We start from the raw sequence: 23,392 nt of genomic DNA, 5'->3' as shown, positions 1-23,392 counted from the left end.
TACATACCATGAAAGGGAGCTGGGTACAGTTTGTAGGGGAACGCAGAGACAAGGCTCTGACATATTTCCAGGCCTGCAGTGTTTACTTTTGATTCAGGCAAGTAAACAACTGCCTGGAGATGAAACCTCTCATCCTGGAGCCTGTAGTTCTTGCAGGTGTCGTGTTAACTTCAGACAGGGACCAGAGCTAGTTTTGGTCACTATAAACCCAGTGCTTCCTGGTTTCAGGAACAGTGATTCAGTAAAACTCTCCCGCGTGTGCCTCTAACACCCGACTGCTCGAGGTGGGCTCTGACCAGGGGTCTGGGTGTGCTTCTTTGCTGTTTTCTAGACGGAAGGAGTCACCAGGCGATTGGCAGAAAGAAATGACTTTGTGTTGTTCCTGTTTACACTGATGACAAACAAAAAGACATTCCTACAGACTGCGACGCTCATTGAAGATATCCTGGGAGTTAAAAAGGTTGGTTACTGGTTTCTTAATTTTCTCTGTATGGCTTTTCAGACCAGTAGAGGAAGGACAGCAGTCCTCAAAAAGTTGCTGAAGATGATCCTCTAAGCAAGCATTCTTATCTCTTGTAGCTTACTTGAAACCCGACTGTTTAGGGTGATCATTAACTTCAGTCACATTTCATACCGAAGCCAAATTACATGTGTGGTGTCGTACTTGTGATGCTTTTGCATGGCTTGGAGAGGCTGATGAGGGGGGAGTACCTCGTGGTCATGAAAGTACAAGCAGTATTTCAAATAAAGAAAATGAGCCTCACAAATTAATTTTTCATCCTTGCCTTGGCATTACGCTTCAGATACTTTAGTAGTATTCCGACATCTGGAAGGCTTTCTGTGCCCTTCTCACCTTGGGATTTGTCACCTCTCTCAGGAGTTGAGGCTGTGGGGAACGGGGCACTTAGATCTTTCTGCAGAAAGCAGGATTTTGAACTTGCTTGTCAGCATCATTACAGCTCAGTGCCTGGATGGGAGGCAAAGAAATGGTTACAGTTGTTAAGCCTGGGAACCCCCTGATTAAAACGTGTCTATGTCCATTTTGTGGATAGGGTCAGGATTCTGTAAGTTCTTACTGGATTATTTGGAGTAAAATTGAGGGTTATGTGCTTCCTGAGATAGGAAGCAAGCTTAGTTTATCTGAACATAAATGTTTGGGTTATTTATTTTTTTTTTTGCTGGAAATGGTTTTCAGCATATTTTTAATATCTTTTGATGGAAAAAGACTGATGCATGGATTTATTTCCCTCAGTTCTTCTGTGTGAGCTTCAAAGAGAATACAGAGATAAGTGAAAAACTGCACTGAAGCTTTGTAATGCCTAAATGCAATTTGTCTGTTAAATTTGATTATTTTTTTTTTAAAAAAAGCCCCCAAAATTTGACTTAAATACCTAGTCTTTAAAAGATGAAGACCTATACTTTTGGAGTTGATAAACATTAAGTGACACCAGTTGTAAATCCCAGGTTTTTTTCAGGCTTTTCACCTTTCACTGCCTGTTTGCTTCTCTTTTACTAATGTGGAAATAACATACAGATCTCGCCAGGGAAGAGCTATAGCTGTGTCTGTGTTCCCTTATCGAATATCATTTGCAGTTTACTCAGTTGACGTTCCCTCCTCCAGGAAATGATACAACTGGATGATATTCCCAATCTGGCCAGCCTTGTGTCCAGTTTTGACCAGCAGCAGCTCGCCAACTTCTGCAGGATCCTTGCTGTCACAATTTCGGAACTTGACACAGGGAGCGATGACAAGCACACGCTTCTTGCCAAAAATGCCCAGCAGAAAAAAAACTTGGGTCCTTCTCGAGCTGAAATTAATCAAGGTAATTGTTATGATGTGAACAAAGGCAGAAGAATCTCAGCAGTGTGTAAAGTTTCCCTCCTCTCAATGTCACATCTGTAGTGTATGTTTCTAGAGGATCCTCTAAGCATTCTGTGTTTTTTGGAGCATTTTTCTCCATTTACTTTCCTCAGTTTCCTGTAAACAACCTTTTCTGTTAATGAAACTTACTTTGTAGCTTTCAGTTTCGTGTGGTGTTGGTAATTAGATGCATCAATTTCTGTTATTTCAGTCCTCTCTGAACTGAGTGACTTACAATTACTGAGTTTGTTTTCTATCCCTCAGTGACTTCCATGGCCTGCCCTTTAGCAGCTCTCAGTAATTCTGTGTCCTAAAAAATACGAATTCCTGAACTAAAAGCTCATGCAGCATGGTTGCTGTTGAGCAGTTCTTTCTCTTGATTTTATCTGACATTGTCCTGGGCAGGATGTCTATCTTTATCAACAAGGAAAATGTGTTCACTATTAATGATGTTAACCATCCTTGGAAATCTGTGGTTCTGAGCTCAACTTTAACTTTGGGTGCAGTGCAGGTTTCCTTGTTTTGCTGAGTACTTCTCTGATGCAGAGGGCTTGTCTAGAAGGATGAGCATGAGTTTAAGTGGTTTAAATTAAAGTGCTCTCAAATGTAAAATCTGCAGTTTTCAGCTATTACTCTACTGAGAAGCTTTTGGGCTCCTGAAGCAGGTGTTTGCATCGGCCAATGCCAGACAATTTTGGGAACTGCAAAAAGGGGGTTTTGTAGCTGGTTTTCCCTCTTCTAACATTTTGTGTTAGCCATGAACAGCAAAGCTCCATTTGTAACTGCTGCCACATCCACAGCACCCAGTGAGAGACAGGTGGTGTGACCCAGTGGGCAGGAGCTGCGGAACTTTAACAGGGGATATATTGCCTTCTGCCCTGGGATCACCAGAGCTTGGAAAGAGCAGTGGACAAGGATGTGTAGGTGTGGGTACAAAGTTTAATTTAGTTGAACTGAATAAGCTTGGAACCCGCAGAGCTGAACTTAGCCAAGCAAATGTTTAACTAATAATTTTTTGTTTGCACAATTAGAGACTACATTTAAGACTGTAAAGCATATTCCATTTTAAAAATTTTCTCAGGGAGCTTATTCTTTCAGAGATGGTATCAGAGAGCAAAATCTCCCAACTCTCAGTCTTCATGGCCAAATTTTTTGTCTTTTTCTACTTTCATTTGCAAGTGTGTAGCAAAGTGAATACTTAACCACCTATCTATAATAACCAGGTCCTATAATTAAGCTATTCTTTAAAAACTTCAGGACAAAATGCTGCTCCTGGCACCTTCCCAAGCCCCCATACATTTTTTGCAAACCAGTGACTTCTCTCCTTGAACTGCTGTTTCGAAGGGTGGAGCGCCACAACAATTAAAACCTTCTAACATGGGGCTGCTGTCATGTGTTCCCCATCTGGTTTGTTCTGTGATGAACTAATTCAGGAAACTAGCACTTAAAAAGCTAACAGCTTTCCGCCCAGCTACTGAAGTGAGCTGGTTTGGTTTGCTATGAGACAAACGCCGCGGGAGGTAAAATTAAGGAGGTGGCGTCACGGAGAGGAAGAGGGTGGTGGAACTTTCAAGGGCTGCTGCTTTATTTCTGCCAGCTTAATTTTCAGCCAGATCAGTTCCTTGATACTGACTCACTGTGGACTGCAGAACAGCGGTGCCAGCAAAAGAGAATTGGCCAGAAACAAGTAGTTAGAGTAGGGGAGAACTAATTTTTTTCCAGTGTAAGTCCAATACAAACCTGTTTAACACTGATTGAACTATGCCTAGGATACGTACACTCTCTTCCAGTCCTTATTAAGAGAGTGCACCATCTTCTTCCATCTTTGGATCTTTTTCATAGAATCATAGAATTGCCCAGGCCGGAAGGGACCTCCAAAGGCCATCTAGTCCGACCTCCCCACAGTCAGCAGGGACACCCCCAACTAGACCAGGTTGCCCAGGGCCTCATCGAGCCTCTTTCAGTGCGCCACCACCCTCACAGCAAAGAACCCTTGCCTGATCTCCAATCTAAATCTGTTCCCCTCCAGCTTGAAGCCATTGCCCCTCGTCCTGTCACTGCAGGCCTTTCTAAACAGGCTCTCCCCAGCCTTCCTGTAGGCTCCCTTCAGGTACTGGAAGGCTGCTATTAGGTCTCCCCGGAGCCTCCTCTTCTCCAGGCTGAACAACCCCAGCTCCCTCAGCCTGTCGTCGTAGCAGAGGTGCTCCATCCCCTTGATCATCCTCGTGGCCCTCCTCTGGACCCTCTCCATCAGGTCCATGCCCTTCCTGTATTGAGGGCTCCAGACCTGCACACAATACTCCAGGTGAGGTCTACCAGATGGAATTTGTTTCTCTGTACTCTTCTGTATTACTAATTACTAATGTAGATGTTTTGGTACCTTGTGGTATAGAGGATTTCATGACTGTTCTGTTCGGTGATCTTAAATCATAATAAAATTATTTTTCTTTTCCAGCTACACTTTTGAATATTCCAGGCTTCATTGAGCGATTGTGCAAACTGGCGACAAGGAAGGTGTCTGAAACCACGGGTACTTCCAGCTTCCTGCAGGAGCTGGAGGAATGGTACACCTGGCTGGACAACGCACTGGTACTCGATGCGCTGATGAGAGTGGCTAACGAAGAGGCAGAGCAGAGCAGTACAGGTACCTGGCTTGTGTTCCTCTAACCACCATGAGCTGATGCCTATTTCAACCTTTTCAGTCTTTGCCATGTGCTGCTTTTCCTTGAAGCACTATTCCCCTTTTCTGGAATCAAATCAGCATTTAGGTCTGACTCCCGTTTTATTCTTACGTAGCACTGATTTTTTTTCACACACTGTAGTTAGCAAAAGGCAATGTCTGAAGGCAAAGTGTGTCCTTTGCACACCTAGATAGCTCTGTAATGCTGTACATCCTCACAACTGATCTCCCCCGGAGCGACAAAAATCCACCCATCTGAGGTGAGGGACTTCATCAGCATTTTGCTCTAAAATTAGGCTGATGGCTTTAGGTCCAAATACTTTGTACCAAGCAAGCAGTCTCTTCTTTAAAAAGGAAAAGTAGTTCCAGCGAAATTAAGTAAGTTAATTGGGAAAAAAATAATTGCTCTAGGTGAGTGTATGGCAGTGTTAATACAATTTTAGGAAAATAATTTGAAGCAAGAACCTGGTTTGTTTCTTCACCCTTCAATATTACAAAAATGCAGCATATGTCTTGTATAACTCAAAAACACTCAGTAATGGAATGAGTATTATCCCAAAAATGGTGATGTCTGAATCTTTGCTTTGGTGCTTGTTGGGAAAACTTGCTTCCTTATCCAGCTTCATTAGCTTTGTAGCAATTAATAATTAAGACTTCTGAAAATATACAAAAAATGAAGTATGTGAGTGCTCCAACTGCATCTTGCACATACCTTTATACACACCAAGTTGGTGGAAACTGGAAAACACTTGGTATTTTGAAACAGAACTTAAAAGGCGATTTTGCTGATACCTGGTCACAGCTCTTGACCCACAACATCAGTTACAAGAAAACCTAGATGTGCTTTCCCAGAATACTGTTCCATCTCCAGTGGCTTTGGGACTTCAAAGGCACCACGTCTGACTCGCGTGGTTCCCTTTCTTTGGTGTTTGCCTCATGACTGGTTCTTCACATGGGTTCAAAGGTGTGCACGCTGTCCTGTGGCAGGACAGCTCATCACTTGGCTCTTTACACAGTACACAACTAACTCCTTTGTGACCTGGCAACCTACGAGTGTCACTAGGTCTTTATTTACTTTCTCTGTTGCTCATGATTTCTGTTATGTTTCCACTTGCAAGCACAGAATCATAGAATGGTTAGAGTTGGAAGAGACCTTAAAGATCATTGAGTTCCAACCCCTACCCTGGGCAGGGGACACCTCCCACCACACCAGGTTGCTTAAAGCCCCATCCAGCGATAAGGGTATTTCTGCCCTTAGGAGTATAATTCTGGATAGGGCTATGAAAATTCCTCGACTTGTGGCCTAAGTATACTGGTACTGAGGTAGGAAATTGAAGTAGCCTAATAGTAAATGCTTCTGATAATCTCACCCCTGCTTTAATTACCCTTTCTGTCTTGTCCTTTCTGATGCAGTAGTCGATTAATTCATATAGGTGATTCTATTTATTTTAGGTAGATGATGCCATTTAGCTTATTATGGAAAAAGTATATAATTTTTTTTAAAAAAAACACAGTTTTATCACCTCTAAAGCTCCAACTGTTTGTTTTTCTCCTGTAGCATTTCATTTCAGTTGGTTATTTGTTGTATGTCACTGTTTTTAGTGAAGAGCAGAATTCAAGCAGAGATATGCTGGTCTTACACCTGCAGTGTTTTGGTGTAAAAGTAATAACTGTGACAAACCCTTTCCTGTTGACGCTGCCTTGAGCTCACGTTTTTGCCGCCTTCTTCAGAGTCTTCGGATGAAAGTGGTTTGGCCAACACCTCGACACGAACCCAGCTTCCCCAGTCCATGAAGATCATGCACGAGATCATGTATAAGCTGGAGGTGCTGTATGTTCTCTGCGTGCTGCTCATGGGGAGACAGAGGAATCAGGTGAGCACTTGTAGATGGTCACATGAGCAGACATTGATGTCTCTTTAAACCTCAGTGCTCCTTAATTAGGTCATGGGCGGAGAAATGTGAAGGGCAAAGCTCAAGGCATAAAGCTGGGCAAATCCCATCATTGCAGCCATGCACAAACAAACGGGCAAGTGTTTCATTGTCCAGCACCAGAATGAGCCCTTTGGGCAGGGCTTGTCACAAGTGCTGAGCCCTGTGGGGATGGTGGTCAGTCCCTGCAGAGCTGCTGCTCCGGTGGGATGCAGGAACATCCCTCCTGGGTGAGACATCCTATCTCTGTGTGCCAGGAAGCATCTGGATGTCCCTGAATGCTGCAGCCAGGTCTTCTTCCACCTCCTGGTGCACTGGTGACCAGCGTGGATGGAGCCCCTTCAGACCTCCCCTTTCTTTGGCTCTTTTCACTTCTGGAAATCCTCTGGGGTGATTTGTGAATGGGTGATTCTTGGGTTCCCACATTTTGGCTGAGTGAGTGTGGTGCTAAACTCCTAGCTGGGAGGATGCACTTCAGTGCTGTCTGCACTAGGTGCTGCCTAGAAATCTCACTCACCTTTTCCTTCTGTGTTTCTTGCTTTCAAAATGTAAAATAATTTGTTCCATGCCTCACCTAGGGTTATGGAGAACCAGTTGCTTTAGCTTGGCTGGAGTTTGATTTTAAACGGGTCAAAAGCATATCGTGAAGGGAAAAGAAAAGCAATAGGTTGGTGCAGTTTTGAGAGATTTCTGCTGTTGGCAGAGCAGTCTGGAATTGCAGGGGCATTTGGATGCCCTAGAGAGTGGGAGGATCAGATTGTTTGAGTTGTTGGAGAGCTGATGTATTAGGCAAGAGTAGCTGTGTTGGGGGGGCTGTTGCTTGAGCACATTTATCTTGAGTATTTTGTGCGTTGCTGGTAACCTCCCACAGTAAAGGAGTCACAAATACTTGCCACAGGCGGTCTCTTAAGTCTCTTAATCTGAATTTAAAATAGAAGAGCATTTGTAGTAGAGTCCTGAACATAACTAACCTGTTCACTCTGAGCCTATGAATGCATACTCAGCATGAAAAGAAATAGATTCTGTACAATAGTAACCAGAGGAAACTAGCAATTCTTGCAGAAACCACAGCCACTGCCATAAGAAATTCAAAATTCTGTTGTTATTTCTTTTAGAAGTACTGTTTCTATTGGGCATAAAATAACAAGAAAAAAAGCCCAAGACATAACTGGAACTACCAGAACATGGATCTATTAGGAGGACATTTTTCCGTTGTATCAAGTCAGATAATTCTTCCCTGCCCAATTTCACCACAAGAATGCATTTTTATAGATGCTGCAGAAACGACTTGAGGCTTGTACTCATCCTGCTGCCCTCGGATCAGGGAGCTGAAGGCGCTGGGTTCCTTCCTCCCTGGATCAGTTCTAGTGTGTTACTCTCAAATGTGACAAGGTCAAAAGTATCTTGCTAAAATCGCTAGCTTAGAAGCTGGCTTTTTTTTTTTTTTTTATTTCCTGGAAAAACAAGTGTGTGTTCTTCCTCTGCTACTTCTGCCCCTACGCAGACAGGGGAACTGTCTAAGGATAAAGCTGGGATGCAGTTCCCTTCTCCAGGGCTGGAATTGGATTCTTGAAAGATTTGAGTTATTTCATTCCCAAACACGTTATTGTCCAGAGCCAGCTTGTTGTGTAAAATTCACCGCCTTTGAAGTACGTTCCTTAAATCTACGTAAAGTTTTCAGCCTTGTGTGGTGGATGTGACTCCATTCCCCTGAGAGGGGGCCAGATAAAGAACGGGAGCTGAGCCTGAGCCCTTCTACCCAGAAAGCTCCAATAAGCAGGGAATGGCAGTGGCTGCAGTAGGACTCTCACTGAGAAGCACTTCAGCTGCTTGGTGTATCTCTTTTTCCATGAGGGAGTAAAAGCCCAGGATCTGTGGTATCTGTCTTCCAATCAGAGCAGCCAAAGGTCTTACTGGTTTTATACTGGAATAATTTTGCATAGAATTTCTAAAAGACATCACAAACCTGCTTCAGTCCAGTATGATAATCGGCTTAATGGTCTGGCGTTTGCTTGAAGCATGATGCAGCTCCCTAATAAACTTAATAAATTGGTGCTGAATGCTTACTCTAATTCCTTGCTTTAAACTGGACTGCTGGCTACCTTGCACAAATTGCCAACTGTGCTAGCAGTGACTCAGCCCCTACCTGCTGCCACCTTGGGGATGATCACACCCTTGGGGATAAGTGGTGTTTCATTGTGGATCTCTGCTTACTTCTCATTAGGGTCACACCCTAAACTACTCTCCTCACATGTTTTTCTAGGCTGTCTCGCACGTCTGTGTTGTGGTGAAAGGCAGTCGGGTGATTTACTTGCTCCTGCCACAGGGAAGCTCCTAATAGTTCTAGGAGTGAGAAAGGGATAGAGCAATTCATGTGAAGCTGGGCAGCAATGGGGAAAAATCAAAGGCGTTTGAAGGATGAATATAGAGCAGGGGGTGTCTTGGCACCCCAGGCTGAGTAGTTGTAATGAGTTTGGGGTCTGGGAGAGAGCACAGTCCAAAGGCAATGACTGTGACTCAGGAGCTTTGTCATGTCTGTCAGGTGAAAACTGAGAGTTAAGCAAACTAAACACATCTGAAATGAGGGATGAGTCACTTGGAATAAGCAGATTATGCTCGGTGTGGAAAGGAGCAGATTCATGAGTTAAAGCAATGAGCATGGAGAGCTCCCCCTTTAGCGAGGGACGGCGGCTCTCGCAGCAGCTCATACTCTTGGTTTCAACCTGTTGTGTGTGTTCCATGCTGGCCACCAAGGAACTACAGGGATGGCTTTGTTCGGCCAGATTCCTCAGAGCTTTTTTTGGTGAAGGCTTCTGACTAGATCAAAGTGTAGGAGATCATTGTAAAGTGAGGAAGCACCAAAGGACTCCAAGCTCTGCAATCTGTTGGGTGACATGGATGAGGTGGGAAGGAGCTACGTTCTTCCTGGGGTGTGATATTCAGAGATGCCCCAAGCAGTGGGAATGTAGTTTCCATGTAGATGGGAAAGTTGGCCATTAGCTATGCTGCAAAACGAGAATAAGAATTAAAGCCTGTAAAATAGCATTGGCTTCAAACATTTTTGCTTCATTCAGGATCTGGAGGAAATAGAACAAAATGGAGTGATCTGCTCGAAATACTGCAAGTTATAATTCTGCATCTTGGGGCTGACCTAGGTTATTGATTAGGTGACTTGATTTTAAGGAACATGTCCATTACTGCTTTGGGCACTTAATTTTTACAGCATGTTGGGCTTTCCCAATCATGTGTGGCTTTCATTGTGCTGCACTTGAAGGGATGCTGCTTGTCATGGGCCTGCAGCTGATGAGAGTCTGTCCTACTTTGTACTTCCCTGTCTTCCAAATTCCTCACATCAGAAATATCAAAACTTGGACTGAAGGTATTTAACAGCTGTTCACACCAAAATTATTAGCTTTTTTACATGAGTAACACTATAGCCTGTTTCAAACACGTCATGATGTACCACATCTTAGCTTGGTGGGCAGTCAGTAGTTTGACATTTTCTTCCTTTCTGAGCATTCTCTGAAGAAGTTCAACTTCCTCTTAACCTGAAGGAGCAGGGCTTGAACTGCGGTGTGGTTGTGTTACTGCTGGACTCTGCTGAGAACTCCTGCCCTCGGCTCTTGAACAAAAGCGATATTGATAGTTTATTTGACTTCAGAGTCAGTTCAGAGTTTGAGCTGCGGGAAGTAGGACGGCAAAGGGTGCTCAGTGGATGACTGGCAGCAGGATATCTGCAGCTTAGTTTTGGGATACATAGAAGTTAGGTATTAGAAATATTTTCAACATGCTGTAGGTGATCTTCCAATGTCCAAATCTGCTTCCAGAGGCACAGTGGTTAACTGAAAGCTAACAATTTTATCCCAAAAATCTCTGTTTCCTATCCAGGTCCACCAAATGGAAGCTACTCTAATGATATCACGTGGTTAGTGTGTGTGCAAACACAAACACATGCTGTTAGATAAGAGTTCACTCTTTCTGTTGTCAGAGGATGATGTAATTGTGCCCGTCTGTTTACCAGACTACATGTCATGGTTTCAGCTGAATTAACCAAAACCAGAATGACAGATGGCCCTCTTTCTGTCCGCCCCCCACCCAAAAGAGAGGAGAAGAAGAGATAAAGAGATTTAGAAGTTTAGACCGAACTAACGTTATATCCATATTTGAAGCTGCAGCAGATGAATATGTACTTTTCTTTGTTTTCCAGGTCCATAAAATGATAGCAGAGTTCAAACTGATTCCTGGCCTCAATAACTTGTTTGACAAACTGATCTGGAGAAAGCATTCGGCGTCGGTCCTGGTTCTGCATGGACACAATCAAAATTGTGATTGTAGCCCAGTGAGTAACTTTAAATTCTGTGTTGGATTTTTATGTTATCCTATAATTCTGAGTAGTTGTGTGGAGTGACTGGGTGCATGTACAATAAATGAGTTGAGATGTGATGGCATTCGGGGTTTCGTGAATTGTTATTTTCACTTAAGTCTTTGCCTCATGCTGGCAATTTAGCCTCTCCCTTCTTTGAGAACTAGGAAAGGGGGTAAATTCTGGGATCCCTTGAGGCTAAAGGTAGAAGATGACCAAAACTTAAGGAAATGAGAGCTACTGGGTCTAGCAAGGAGAGGCACAGAACAAGAAATAGATTGCTGTCAGGTTTTTTGGGGGGGAGTGGTTTTTTTGTTGGGTTTTTTTGGGTGGTTTTTGTTGGTTTTGTTATTTTTCTGCAAACCTGGATGTTCTAAATCAGTCAATAGTGATGAGCTCTTTTGCCCTTTGCAGTGAGAGGTAAATACTAACCATTACACGCATAGGCTTGGAGGCTGTCTCCAGTTCTGTTCTATTTTGGGGAGCCTGCAAAGTGCAGCCTTCTCCATTTATGCAAATCACTGGCTCTGCTGTCCAAAGGGCTTTGATTTGGATGGGTTTTCAGTTCAGCTGGTTTTGTCTTGTCTCCGCTTGGTCGCTAATGATACCCAAAAATACTAAAACAAATTTTTTTTTGACCTTTCTCCTCTCTTATTTAGGACATTACTTTAAAGATACAGTTCTTGCGGCTTCTCCAGAGCTTTAGTGATCACCACGAGTGAGTATGAAAAGCTGGGGGAGCTTGTGGCTCGCGGTGTTGTTTGCCTGGTGGCCGATCCCGGCGGGTGTCCCCAGGCACAGCTCAGGCTCCGTGTGAATGGGACATTGTGCTTAAACTCCATTCAGATGTTCACGTGCCTTTCAGCTCCTGCTGTGAAAAAGCTACAGACGTGCTCCCCACAGCTCAGGCTCCGTGTGAATGGGACATTGTGCTTAAACTCCATTCAGATGTTCACGTGCCTTTCAGCTCCTGCTGTGAAAAAGCTACGGACATGCTGTCTACAATGGGCATGTCTTACTTGAGGGTGTCTGTTGATGATTAAAAATAGCCCGTTTTGCTTCATGTTGAAAGGAACTGAAGCATTTATGTGATGAGTCAACACTTTCTGGCTGAAGAAATAGAATCATAGAATGGTTTGGGTTGGAAGGGACCTTAAAGATCATCTAGTTCCAACCCCCCTGCCATGGGCAGGGACACCTCCCACCAGAGCAGGTTGCTCAAATAGCCATCCAGCCTGGCCTTGAACACCTCCAGGGATGGGGCATCCACGACCTCCCTGGGCAACCTGTTCCAGTGCCTCACCACCCTCACTGTAAAGAATTTCTTCCTAGTATCTAACCTAAATCTCCCCTCCACCAGCTTAAAACCATTGCCCCTTGTCCTGTTGCTACTCTTCTTTGTAAAGAGTCCCTCTCCAGCTCTTCTGTAGGCTCCTTTCAGGTACTGAAAGGCCGTTATAAGGTCTCCCCGGAGCCTTCTCTTCTCCAGGCTGAACACCCCCAGCTCCCTCAGCCTGTCTTCATAGGAGAGGTGCTCCAGCCCTCTGATCATCCTCGTGGCCCTCCGCTGCACCTGTTCCAGCTGGTCCATGTCCTTTCTGTGTTGAGGACTCCAGAGCTGGACACAGAGCTCCAGGTGGGGTCTCACGAGTGCAGAGTAGAGGGGCAGAATCACCTCCCGGGACCTGCTGGCCACACTTCTCCTGATGCAGCCCAGGACACGGTTGGCTCTCTGGGCTGCCAGTGCACGTTGCCGGCTCATGTTGAGCTTCTCATCTACCAACACACCCAAGTCCTTCTCTTCAGGGCTGCTCTCCAGCCATTCTCCGCCCAACCTGTATTTGTGCCTGGGATTGCCATGTCCCAGGTGCAGGACCTTGCACTTGGCTTGGTTGAACTTCATGCAATTTGCATGAGCCCACCTCTCCAGCCTGTCCAGGTCCCTCTGGATGGCATCCCTTCCCTCCAGCGTGTCAACTGCACCACCGTGCTGAGGGTGCACTCTATCCCACTGTCCATGTCACCAACAAAGATGTTAAATAATACTGGTAATAATAATAAGGAGGCAGCTTTCATGATGCCGTTTATCTGTCGCCTCCCTGAGTGTGTACCCTGCAGGGACCTGCTTAGGTGTAATTCAGAGTGGAACAAGGATGAAACAAAGGCTGTTGGAAGATGAGGGTGAAAGACAGCGTACCTCTGGATGGGTTAATCCATACCCTTTTGCCCTTTTACAAAGGCTGAGAGGACGTGATTGCTGTCTAAATGCCAGCAATGGAGAAGACCTGATTAAACTGGATGAGGAAACAATTATCTGTCAGCTAGCCATTGGCAACCTAGGTTGGAAATGGGCAGAAAGCTTCTGTTTGCCTTCAGAAGACATACTTACGAAGCTTGAGTCTGCTGGAGTAGTTGAGGGGTGATGCAGATTGATTGATTTATTTATTCTTTTACTCAAGAATCACACCACCTCTGCTGGTACAGACGTACTTGTTGCTCTATTCTGACTTACAGAATCACACCTTGCATTCTGTCAAATGTCCTGTTGCTCTCATTCAGCCCTGCAAGGTGGTTTTCTGTTCTTTGCAAACATCTGCACTTGAGGCATATTCCACTAAATATGTATATGCCTTCACTTGGTGCCTTGCTGGTCTTATCTACAGCTGGGGTGATATTTTTGTGGAGGTTTTATCTTCTACTGTGAGATACACATAGTGAAAATACCATCCTTTTTGACTGGGAAGGATTAGCTTTAAGAATGGGGAGCTGCTGGACGTATTGTAAAATTAAGGAGAGGCTGACCTATTCTAAATCCTCCATGAAAGACACTGTTTGCCCAGAAATCACTCCAGGTTTTCCAATAAAGTCTCTTTAGATGATACTTAAGTAATTTACTGCAAAGATCTCGGGCTCCTTTAAACAGAAAACAGCTTTCAGCTATAGCATTTGACCAAGTGGAACGTGTGGAATCTGGTTAGGGCTTTTAAACAAATAGTTCCATGAACTTTCTATGAAATCACAGATAAGCTGAGTTAGCCGAGGACAGGCTGAGAGCAAGTATTTATGTACTAATATTAACTTCGGTAAAACTGTGTATAAACCAAACTTGCAGAACTGTTTGGTGTGTGGAGAGAGGCTGTGTTTTCATTCCAGAAATCCAGATCAAAAGCAGCTTCACCCAACAGCCTCAGTGGCACTAATCAGGGTTACAGTGTTTGAAACAAGACGGCGTGCCCGTCACCTTTCTTCTCTAAAAATTTATCCTCTGTGTAGTTGCCGTGTTTTGATGCCTGGGTTGTCTCTGCACCCCTCCCCACAGCGTGCCACGTTCCCAAAGGTTCCCTGCAAATAAATCCTTGCTGTGTTTTCATTCCAGAAATCCAGATCAAAAGCAGCTTCACCCAACAGCCTCAGTGGCACTAATCAGGGTTACAGTGTTTGAAACAAGACGGCGTGCCCGTCACCTTTCTTCTCTAAAAATTTATCCTCTGTGTAGTTGCCGTGTTTTGATGCCTGGGTTGTCTCTGCACCCCTCCCCACAGCGTGCCACGTTCCCAAAGGTTCCCTGGAAATAAATCCTTGCTGTCTGGTTCTGAGCACTCTGAAGCAGGAGGGCTCCGAGGGAGTGCACTGACATTGGGCAGGGAATCTGTCACACAGAGCCTCTGGACTGCATTTCTACTTTATCAGACTTGTTCTGCATTTATTTTATTTCATAGATAAATTTTTGCAAAGCTCAGTACTCAAACAAAGCATTTAATGCAAATTCTGTGGGTTTATATCCATTCCAGGTTTATTTTTATTCACTTCATGAATGTTTTAAATATTTCCAGACTAAACGTTTTGCTCAGAGTAATAAAACACCAGGATGATTGAGTATTTTTTGCAGTTTCTGCTTTCTAATTGAGGCATACTGCTAGTAAGGAGCACAGTCACTATATGGCAGAGAAAGACTGTAGGAAACTCTGAAAAAAATTGCTTTAAAATCTGCTGAAATTCAGCAAAGCGTTGCTGAGATTTTAAAAAATGAATGTCATCTGGAAGGAAATACTCAAAAAACAAGCCATAAGATCCTGAACAGGTCAGCAAAGAGCCAGTGTCTCAGAGCAAATCAGTGTTGAAACTTGAATTTGGCAAATTTTGGAGGAGGTTTATAAACCAGCAGGTGGTTGGCCCGGTTTGGGAGTTGCTTTGGTGGAGGGGAGTGTGAAGCCAGAGGTGAAAGCTGGTTGCCTGGTCCTAGTAGCTTTACTCTTCGTGGAGTTGCATGTTCACCTGCCTCTTGAATTCATCATCTTTTTCTCTCCTACTCCCCAACTGTCTTGCTTTAGGAACAAGTATCTCCTTTTGAACAGCCAAGAGCTGAATGAGCTGAGTGCGATCTCCCATAAAGCCAACATCCCTGAAGTCGATGCAGTTGTCAACACGGACAGGTGAGTGTTCAAATTCAGCAGCTTCTAGTAGTCTAAATCTGTTCCCCTCCAGCTTGAAGCCATTGCCCCTCGTCCTGTCACTGCAGGCCTTTCTAAACAGGTTCTCCCCAGCCTTCCTGTAGGCTCCTTTCAGGTACTGGAAGGCTGCTATTAGGTCTTAGGTATTAGGTCAGCAGCTTCTAGCGTTTTGCAAGCACTTAAAGTGGAGGTTTGTTGTCACTTCTTTTATTTTAGGTCCCTCTGTCCACCTCACTTTAATTTCCATGACATGTTTCAGTAGGGAGTGTCTAGGTTAGTAGGATGGTCATGGCCATTAGCAAATCTAAAGTGGGTCTGTGCTCAGAGTAAGGCACTTTAAAAACAAAGGCAGCCAAAAATGGGGTTTTTTGTTCACAACCTGAACTTCATTACGATGTGCTGGGTCTGCCTGTTTGTCTGGCTGTTCTCACAACAGCCATTGCACACCTGGAGAGTAAACTGGGATCCCTGTAATAATTGCTGCTACTAATAAACCTTAGTTTTGAGATTCAGGAGCAGTTTGCACACACATAATGTCCATTTGCATCTGCATGACCACATCTAAGTGGGTCTGCTCAGGGTCTTTATTTTAAGAACAGCTAATAACTAGAATAAGCTAAATTAGATTAACTTGGTAAACCACTTAAGGAATCTCTAGTGTTATATTTGAGTATCTGTCAGATTGACTATTTTGATTTAATAAGCTCTTTAATACAGAGGTCTGAAGTACAAACCTCCCAAGGTGAAACACTGTTTGTGGAATTAAGTTTTCGGAATGCTCCCAGAGTATCAGCAGGGACTTGGTCTGCACAGAGCAGATTTACCTCGCTTCAGCAGGGAATTCTCCAAGAGGATTTCTAAATAATAATTATTATCATAATACTGTGTCTAATTCAGAAGAAATGGTGTCTGTGTTACTCGGATCCTTTCCTTCTAAGCACAGGCACCTTCCTGGTTTTGTTCAAAAAGTTATTTAGGGGCAAAAATTCCCCCTGTTAGGAGCACAGTGAAAGGAAGCGGATCAAGACATTAGCCACCAGTGTGCCCAGGTGGCCAAGAGAGCCAACAGCATCCTGGCCTGTGTCAGGAACAGCATGGTGAGCAGGACTCGGGAGGTGATTGTCCCCCTGTCCTGGGCACTGGTGAGGCCCCACCTCGAGTGCTGTGTCCAGTTTTGGGCCCCTTTACCACAAAAAAAGCATTGAGGTGCTGGAGCGGGTCCAGAGAAGGGCAACGGAGCTGGTGAGGGGTCTGGAGCACAAGTCTTGTGAGGAGAGGCTGAGGGAGCTGGGGTTATTCAGCCTGGAGAAGAGGAGGCTGAGGGGAGGCCTTCTGGCTCTCTCCAACTCCCTGAAAGGAGGGTGTAGCCGGGGGCAGTTGTTCTCTTCTCCCAAGGAACAGGCCATAGGACAAGAGGAAACTGTCTCAAGTTGTGCCAGGGGAGGTTCAGATTGGATATTAGGAAAAATATTTACACTGAAAGGGTTGCTAAGCCTTGGAATGGGCTGCCCAGGGCAGTGGTTGAGGCACCATCCCTGGAGGTCTTCAAAAGATGGGTTGACGGGGTGCTTAGTGATGGGTTTTTTTATCAGAGTTAGGTAATGGTTGGACTAGATGATCTGAAAGGTCCCTTCCAAACTCGACAGTTCAAAGATTTGAAGGGTGTACGCAGCTTGCAACCTGCAAAGTTTCCCATCTCTCTGGAGTGTCAGTGGAACAGTCTGTTGTGCTGTGAGAAGACCGCTTCTTCCCATCTCTCTGGAGTGTCAGTGGAACAGTCTGTCGTGCTGTGAGAAGACCGCTTCCAGCAAGGGCTTTGTCAGTGGCTACTGAGTGCCCAGCAAAGGTCTGTGTAGCCAGACAGGCAGCATTGCTCACTTTCTGGCTTAAAAGTGGTTTCTTTTCCAGCCTTAACATTTTGGTTCCATGTTGCTTTTCTTGATACGTGAGGAACTCAGGGCCTTGCTTCTGCACAGGCTTACTGTAGGTAGATACTCTGCTGAAGATGCTACTTAATCCAGGTGGTGTTGCAGTTCTGCAGCCTCTCTGCTTTGACTAGTACATGCAGAAGGTGGCTGCCTCATGTACCATGTTGGTTTCCGTGCTGCTCTGCCTCCTAAATGGAACTTAGTGCTTCCTTTGCATTTGTGGAGCAAAAAAGATATGTTTTTCTTTCATTCCATAACTCAAATTTGGTATATGGTTGGGGTTTTTTTCTAATCTCTTAGTTCCTACAAGGTGCGAGTTGGTTTTTTCTGAAATCATTAAAATTGTGAGAGGAAATGAATAATTTTGCCTTAGGGTTTCTTTGGAAGTCATGCCGCAGTTATTGCAGATGTTTATGAAAGGCGGTGAGGAGAACTGCTCCTGTGCATTCAATACTGGGATTTTGATCATTAAAAGCTCTGGAGAAGAGACTGGATTCAGTGTTCTACAAGGCATGGCAGTTCCTAGGCCTTCTACTCACACTGTAATTTCTTCTCCTCCTTTAGGAGTCTTGTGTGTGATGGGAAAAGAGGTTTGTTGACTAGACTGCTTCAGGTCATGAAGAAGGAACCAGCTGAATCCTCCTTCAGGTGGGTTTACCTTTGCACTGGAACGTGCTGGTTTGAGTTGATCGGGAAGTCAGTTTGGTTTTATACAGTTTACAGCAGTTGGAAATGCTTGAAAATTCTAAGCTATGAAAAGATCTGGCTACAAGGGCAGTGCAGGTGGGGGAGATGCCAAAGCTTGCGTTGAGCCTCATACCCGGTAGGGGCAGTGATTTTATGCAGGATCAACAGCTCTGAATCCAGCTTCAGAAGGAAATTTGATTTTAACCTGTAGTTGTGATAAAATACTTCTCTGGCTCCAAAATTAAGACCTCATTTCTTCTATCTCTCAGGTTTTGGCAAGCAAGGGCAGTTGAAAGTTTCCTGCGAGGCACCACCTCCTATGCAGACCAGATGTTCCTGCTGAAGAGAGGACTCCTGGAGGTAATGAAGTACATGCCAAGCTTCCTCTGTAACGTATCTCCATAGCAACCAAGAAGGATTAATCTGTAATGAATTCTAAAAGGGGCAAAAATGTAGTGTTAAATATTCACTGGGCAATTTTTGAAAAGTATTTGTGGATTCTGCTTGTAGCACCCAGCATGGGGTGGCCGCTTCCGTAACCTGCATCACTGGGGAGTTAATTTAACAGAAGTCTCAAATTGTTTTGTCATCTAAGAACTAAACCTGCAGATAAATGTTTAAATAGTGATTAAATCAGAGTCTATGCTGACCTGCTGGCTTGGCCTAAACTGTGGCAATAATGTGTTTTCCTCCCATACCAGCATATTCTCTACTGCATCGTTGACAGCGAGTGCAAATCACGAGATGTGCTCCAGAGTTACTTTGACCTTCTGGGAGAACTGATGAAATTCAATATTGATGCGTTCAAGAGGTTCAACAAGTACATCAACACTGATGAGAAGGTAAATATTTGTAAAAAGCTGCCCCCAGTGGGTCAAATTTTGTGCCCTTCTAACCAAAGGTAGCCCTAAAACTCAGGTTCGTTGGTTGGTTTTGGTGGGATAGTTGAGTTTGGTGCACAGTGAACATGGAGGTGTGAGCTGCCAGATCACAAGCGTGTTTGTTGCTGCAGACACTGGTCTTTCCAGAAGCTCTCCCAGCTGTTCTGAGTCAGCAAATGCTGAGCTGTTTACAAAAACACTGCCCTGTTACATGATCCGGTCAGGGCTCAAAGATGGTAGAATGTTTTCTGTGAAGTCATTAGTGTTTGGGTCAAGCTGATAGTTGTGGACATTGAGATAGGGTCCAAAAAAATCTTTAGCCTGGAGGGGGTTTTCTTCATGGAGATGACTTAAAATATTCATTAGTATTAGGTACTGCAAAAAGACATGGAGTCATAGAAGGGTTTGGGTTGGAAGGGACCTTAAAGAACATCAAGTTCCAACCCCCTGCCCTGGGCAGGGACACCTCCCACCAGACCAGGTTGCTCCAAGCCCCATCCAGCCTGGCCTTGAACCCCTCTAGGGATGGGGCAGCCACAGCTTCTCTGGGCAACCTGTTCCAGTGACATACCTAATGTTTGATGTTATTTGAACTCGGACACTTTCAGAAGTCATGGCTGATGTAATTACCTATGAAACTTAATTGCGTGTGTAGATCAAGAATGGGCATCTCTCTGTGCAGAGTGGTTTTAGGGTTTTTGTGCACTTTGTGTCTATAGCATCAGCTGTTGGGGAGGTTCTGAGGGACCTCATGCTCTTGCTTATGTTACTGTAATTTTTCTCTGGTTGCTGTTAGCTCTGGCAGACCTTGGAGAATAGAAGCAGAGATGTATTTAAAAGAAAGACATATTTAATTTCAGGTTGTTTTCTTGTAAACGAATTCACACATTTTGGAGTATCTGTATTTATACTTTCCATGTGCTTCCTATTTATTGATTTATAAATTTTTAATTCTATTCTGTATGAATCCCTGACTGTATTCCTCCCCAGCTCTCTCTGCTGTACAAAATAAGTGCAGGAAAACACGGATCTGGAGGAACTGGAGAGGCCAGCAGCCACGCTGTCTCAGCTCCCGCTTTCAACACAAATAGTGTTGGAAATCTTGGTCTCATTGAAGTGACACTGCTTCAAAAGAGATTTCAGTGGTGCCAGGACTTTGGTGTGTTTCTCTTCATAGTGTTTTTACAGTACTTGCTGTAGGGATGTTTGTACAGTGTTGGTATTGTCTTGGGCTGGATGGAGCAGTCCAGGAGTGTGTGTCTCCTCTTACTCCTGTTAGAGAGAACAAAGAGGGAATGACCCTGAGTATTTTGGTGTTCAGAACCTAACTCTTGTTTCTGAAGAGAAGGGGAAATCACGATTGTCTGTGAAGCCTTACGTTGGTGAAGCACGTTCTGAAAAGAGTAGGAAAAGCTGTTCAGTCAGACCTCAGCCACGAGGGTTCGTGTAGGATGAATCATTTTTTGTTTGTTTGTTTTTTAATGCAATGCTAAAAAGTATTTCTCTTTAGTTCCAGGTATTTTTAAATCAGATCAACAGTTCCTTGGTTGACTCCAACATGCTTGTTCGCTGCATTACGCTGTCCCTGGACCGATTTGAGAATCAGTCTGATGCTAAAGGTAAAGAATGAGAAACGGGGTGGGTGTATTTGTGATAATGGCTATTTTAAGTTTGGGCCTTGTAAATTCTGGTTTGAAACAGAAAAATGCCCCCCTGCAGTTTGCATTTGTGGAGCTGAGCACCAGCTGTAATGCCGTGTTGCTTGGATCAATGTGTCTGAACTTTAAGCAGCTGATGATTGTCTTTTTCCTCTTGGTGCAGTTGCAGAAGTCCTGTCAGAGTGCCGCCTGTTATCCTACATGTCCCAGATGTCCATGAGAATGTCCTTTCTTTTCCGTCTCATTAATATTATTCACGTACAGACACTTACACAGGTAAGGACCTGACAGTAACTTTGCAGTTCACTTGCTGATGGTGTGTAGTGATGAACTGGGCTGGGAGTGGGGAGGAACCTGGCTTCTCTTGAGGACACCTTTGTCCCTTCTTTCTTGATACACGTTACCTGCATGCGTACCACGAGCGGGTTTTGTAGGGATGTGTACAACAGGTTTGTTGCTATAGCCTGAGCACCAGCTGTAATGCCGTGTTGCTTGGATCAATGTGTCTGAACTTTAAGCAGCTGATGATTGTCTTTTTCCTCTTGGTGCAGTTGCAGAAGTCCTGTCAGAGTGCCGCCTGTTATCCTACATGTCCCAGATGTCCATGAGAATGTCCTTTCTTTTCCGTCTCATTAATATTATTCACGTACAGACACTTACACAGGTAAGGACCTGACAGTAACTTTGCAGTTCACTTGCTGATGGTGTGTAGTGATGAACTGGGCTGGGAGTGGGGAGGAACCTGGCTTCTCTTGAGGACACCTTTGTCCCTTCTTTCTTGATACACGTTACCTGCATGCGTACCACGAGCGGGTTTTGTAGGGATGTGTACAACCAATGTGTCTCTTTTTTTTTTTTTTTTTTGTTGTTTGACCTCCTGTGTCATTTTTGCCTTTTTAGGAAAACGTCAGTTGTTTGAACACAAGTTTAGTTATCCTAATGCTGGCCCGAAGGAAAGAAAAGCTCCCTTTTTATCTGCGCACTTTGCAACAGATGGAATATACAGAAAAATACCCGGGCTTCATCCTGAACAACTTCCACAGTCTCCTGCGATTCTGGCAGCAGCATTACCTCAACAAGGACAAAGACAGCACCTGCTTAGAAAATGTATGTAAACCTCTTACTGTAGCAAGAATGGAGTAAAAATGGGAAGTGAGAGGTTGTGAAGGGAAAAGAGAGAGTGAGTTCTGCCTGCAGTGTGACTTTCTGTAGTGCTTCTCACACCCTCTTACCCAGCCAGGTCCCTTCAGTGAGCACTCAGATGGCCACAAAGCTGGTGCTGGGTCTTCCTGCAAATAATACCTTAGGTCTTGGCTCTGGCACCCTGAAGTGAGACATGGCAGTGCTGAGCAGGTTTGGGATGGCCAGCTCTGTGTGAGGGTGTGGAGACAGGACAGAATCCAGCTGCCAGGCTGGTTGGCACCTTAACCAGATTGTCCCTCTCTCCTTGGCCTGGCAAACAGGCACAAGCTGGAACATGGGAAGTTCCACTCAAATATGAGGAAAAACTTCCTTCTGGTGAGGGTGGCAGAGCCCTGGAACGGGCTGCCCAGGGAGGGTGTGGAGTCCCCTTCTCTGGAGATCTTCAAGCCCCACCTGGATGCTCCTGAGTGATGTGCTCAGGGCAACCCTGCTTTAGCAGGGGAGTTGGGCTGGATGATCTCTAGAGGTCCCCTCCAACTCTGTCAAATCTGTGAATCCGTGAAACGCTGCAGGAGAAGTATCTGGAGTAGCTGGTAGAAGACCAGGCAGCTACCCTGTGGAAAACAGCCCACAAGCTTCCATTCCAGAGCTTGGGCACTGAGAAGAGGAAGAAATGAGCTGTGATGAGAAGATGACTCCCTTGTATATGCCCTGGAAGGCTCAAGTGAGGTTGCAGAGGTTTCTTCCTTGATTTTTCAGTGCTTTTGGTTGCTGCTTTAACAGATTCTTAACATGTTCAGGGAAAAGCCCTTTTCTGAGGCGCGTGTCCCCACAGCTGTGACATAAGCATGGTAGAGGCAGTCTCCTATAGATGAGATACCTAAAGAGGGGCAGGATTAGGTCTTGGAGGTAGTTAAAATGAAGAGCTTCAGTTCCCCAGAAAGGAGAAGTGCGACGGGGGGAACCCACGTGGGAAGGAGAAGCTGCAGCGAACGGTGCAGAGGTGTCACACTTTTCTCTCAGCCTTATTTGGGGCAGTAGGTTTGGGTCCCCGCTGGGCTGAGACCCTGGGGGCAGCCCGATGACGTGTGGCCTGCAGGTCTGACCATGGGGAGAGGCAGCCAAGACCAGTGCTCTCTGCTATTGGGGCATTTTGGGGCCACATTGAGCTGTGCATGAATGCTGCGGTGCTGCTTGTGTCTTGGGCCACCCGTGGGGTGGAAGTAGTTAGTTGTCCAGTGTGTAAGTCTTTGTGTGATCGATGATGTGGTGAAGGGCCACCAGAGAGGCCTTCTGACCTTCAGAGAATGATGCAGGAGGGATGCAAGCAGGGAGGGTGTATTGTCCTTGTGCCTTCCCTACAGGTAGGAGCTACTGCCAGCGTTGGCTTGATCTGCAGCACCATGATGTCCTGGAGAAGTCTGGGCTTGTGTGTGTGTCCTGGTCATGGGCAGTCCTGGTGGTCACCCTGTGCTGCTCTTAGGGCTATAGTTGCCACAGGTGCTGGTAGCCCCACCTGCTGTGGGAGGCTGGTTGTAAGATGTGCAGTGGGTTCAGTATAGAATCGTAGAATGGTTTGGGTTGGAAGGGGCCTTAAACATAATCCGGTTCTACCCCGTGCCCTGGGCAGGGACACCTCCCACCACACCAGGTTGCTCAAAGCCCCCTCCAACCTGCCCTTGAACCCCTCCAGGGATGGGGCAGCCACAGCTTCTCTGGGCAACCTGGGCCAGGCTCTCACCACCCTCACAGCAAACAAGTTCTTCCCCACATCTCATCTCAATCTCCCCTCTTTCAGTGTCAAACCCT

The 23,392-nt window shown here is 45.1% G+C and overlaps 1 protein-coding gene across 1 annotated transcript in view; it reads left to right on the top strand.

Annotated features, from left to right (window-relative positions):
- TRPC4AP (transient receptor potential cation channel, subfamily C, member 4 associated protein) overlaps positions 1-23,392 on the top strand; it is a 46,968-nt gene that overhangs the window by 20,826 nt on the left and 2,750 nt on the right. The window contains exons 6-18 of the mRNA XM_014941259.1: positions 332-460; positions 1,622-1,823; positions 4,317-4,505; positions 6,273-6,415; positions 10,680-10,811; positions 11,495-11,553; positions 15,167-15,268; positions 17,779-17,862; positions 18,171-18,261; positions 18,603-18,743; positions 20,293-20,401; positions 20,604-20,716; positions 21,341-21,547. Coding sequence (XP_014796745.1) covers positions 332-460; positions 1,622-1,823; positions 4,317-4,505; positions 6,273-6,415; positions 10,680-10,811; positions 11,495-11,553; positions 15,167-15,268; positions 17,779-17,862; positions 18,171-18,261; positions 18,603-18,743; positions 20,293-20,401; positions 20,604-20,716; positions 21,341-21,547 — 1,701 coding nt within the window. The remainder of the gene's footprint in view (positions 1-331; positions 461-1,621; positions 1,824-4,316; positions 4,506-6,272; positions 6,416-10,679; positions 10,812-11,494; positions 11,554-15,166; positions 15,269-17,778; positions 17,863-18,170; positions 18,262-18,602; positions 18,744-20,292; positions 20,402-20,603; positions 20,717-21,340; positions 21,548-23,392) is intronic.

The sequence above is a fragment of the Calidris pugnax genome, unplaced genomic scaffold, assembly GCF_001431845.1.
Source record: "Calidris pugnax isolate Ruff unplaced genomic scaffold, ASM143184v1 scaffold55, whole genome shotgun sequence".
Taxonomy (NCBI): domain Eukaryota; kingdom Metazoa; phylum Chordata; class Aves; order Charadriiformes; family Scolopacidae; genus Calidris; species Calidris pugnax.
The sequence above is the reverse complement of the archived record's forward strand: the minus strand, read 5'-3'. Positions and strand labels throughout refer to the sequence as shown.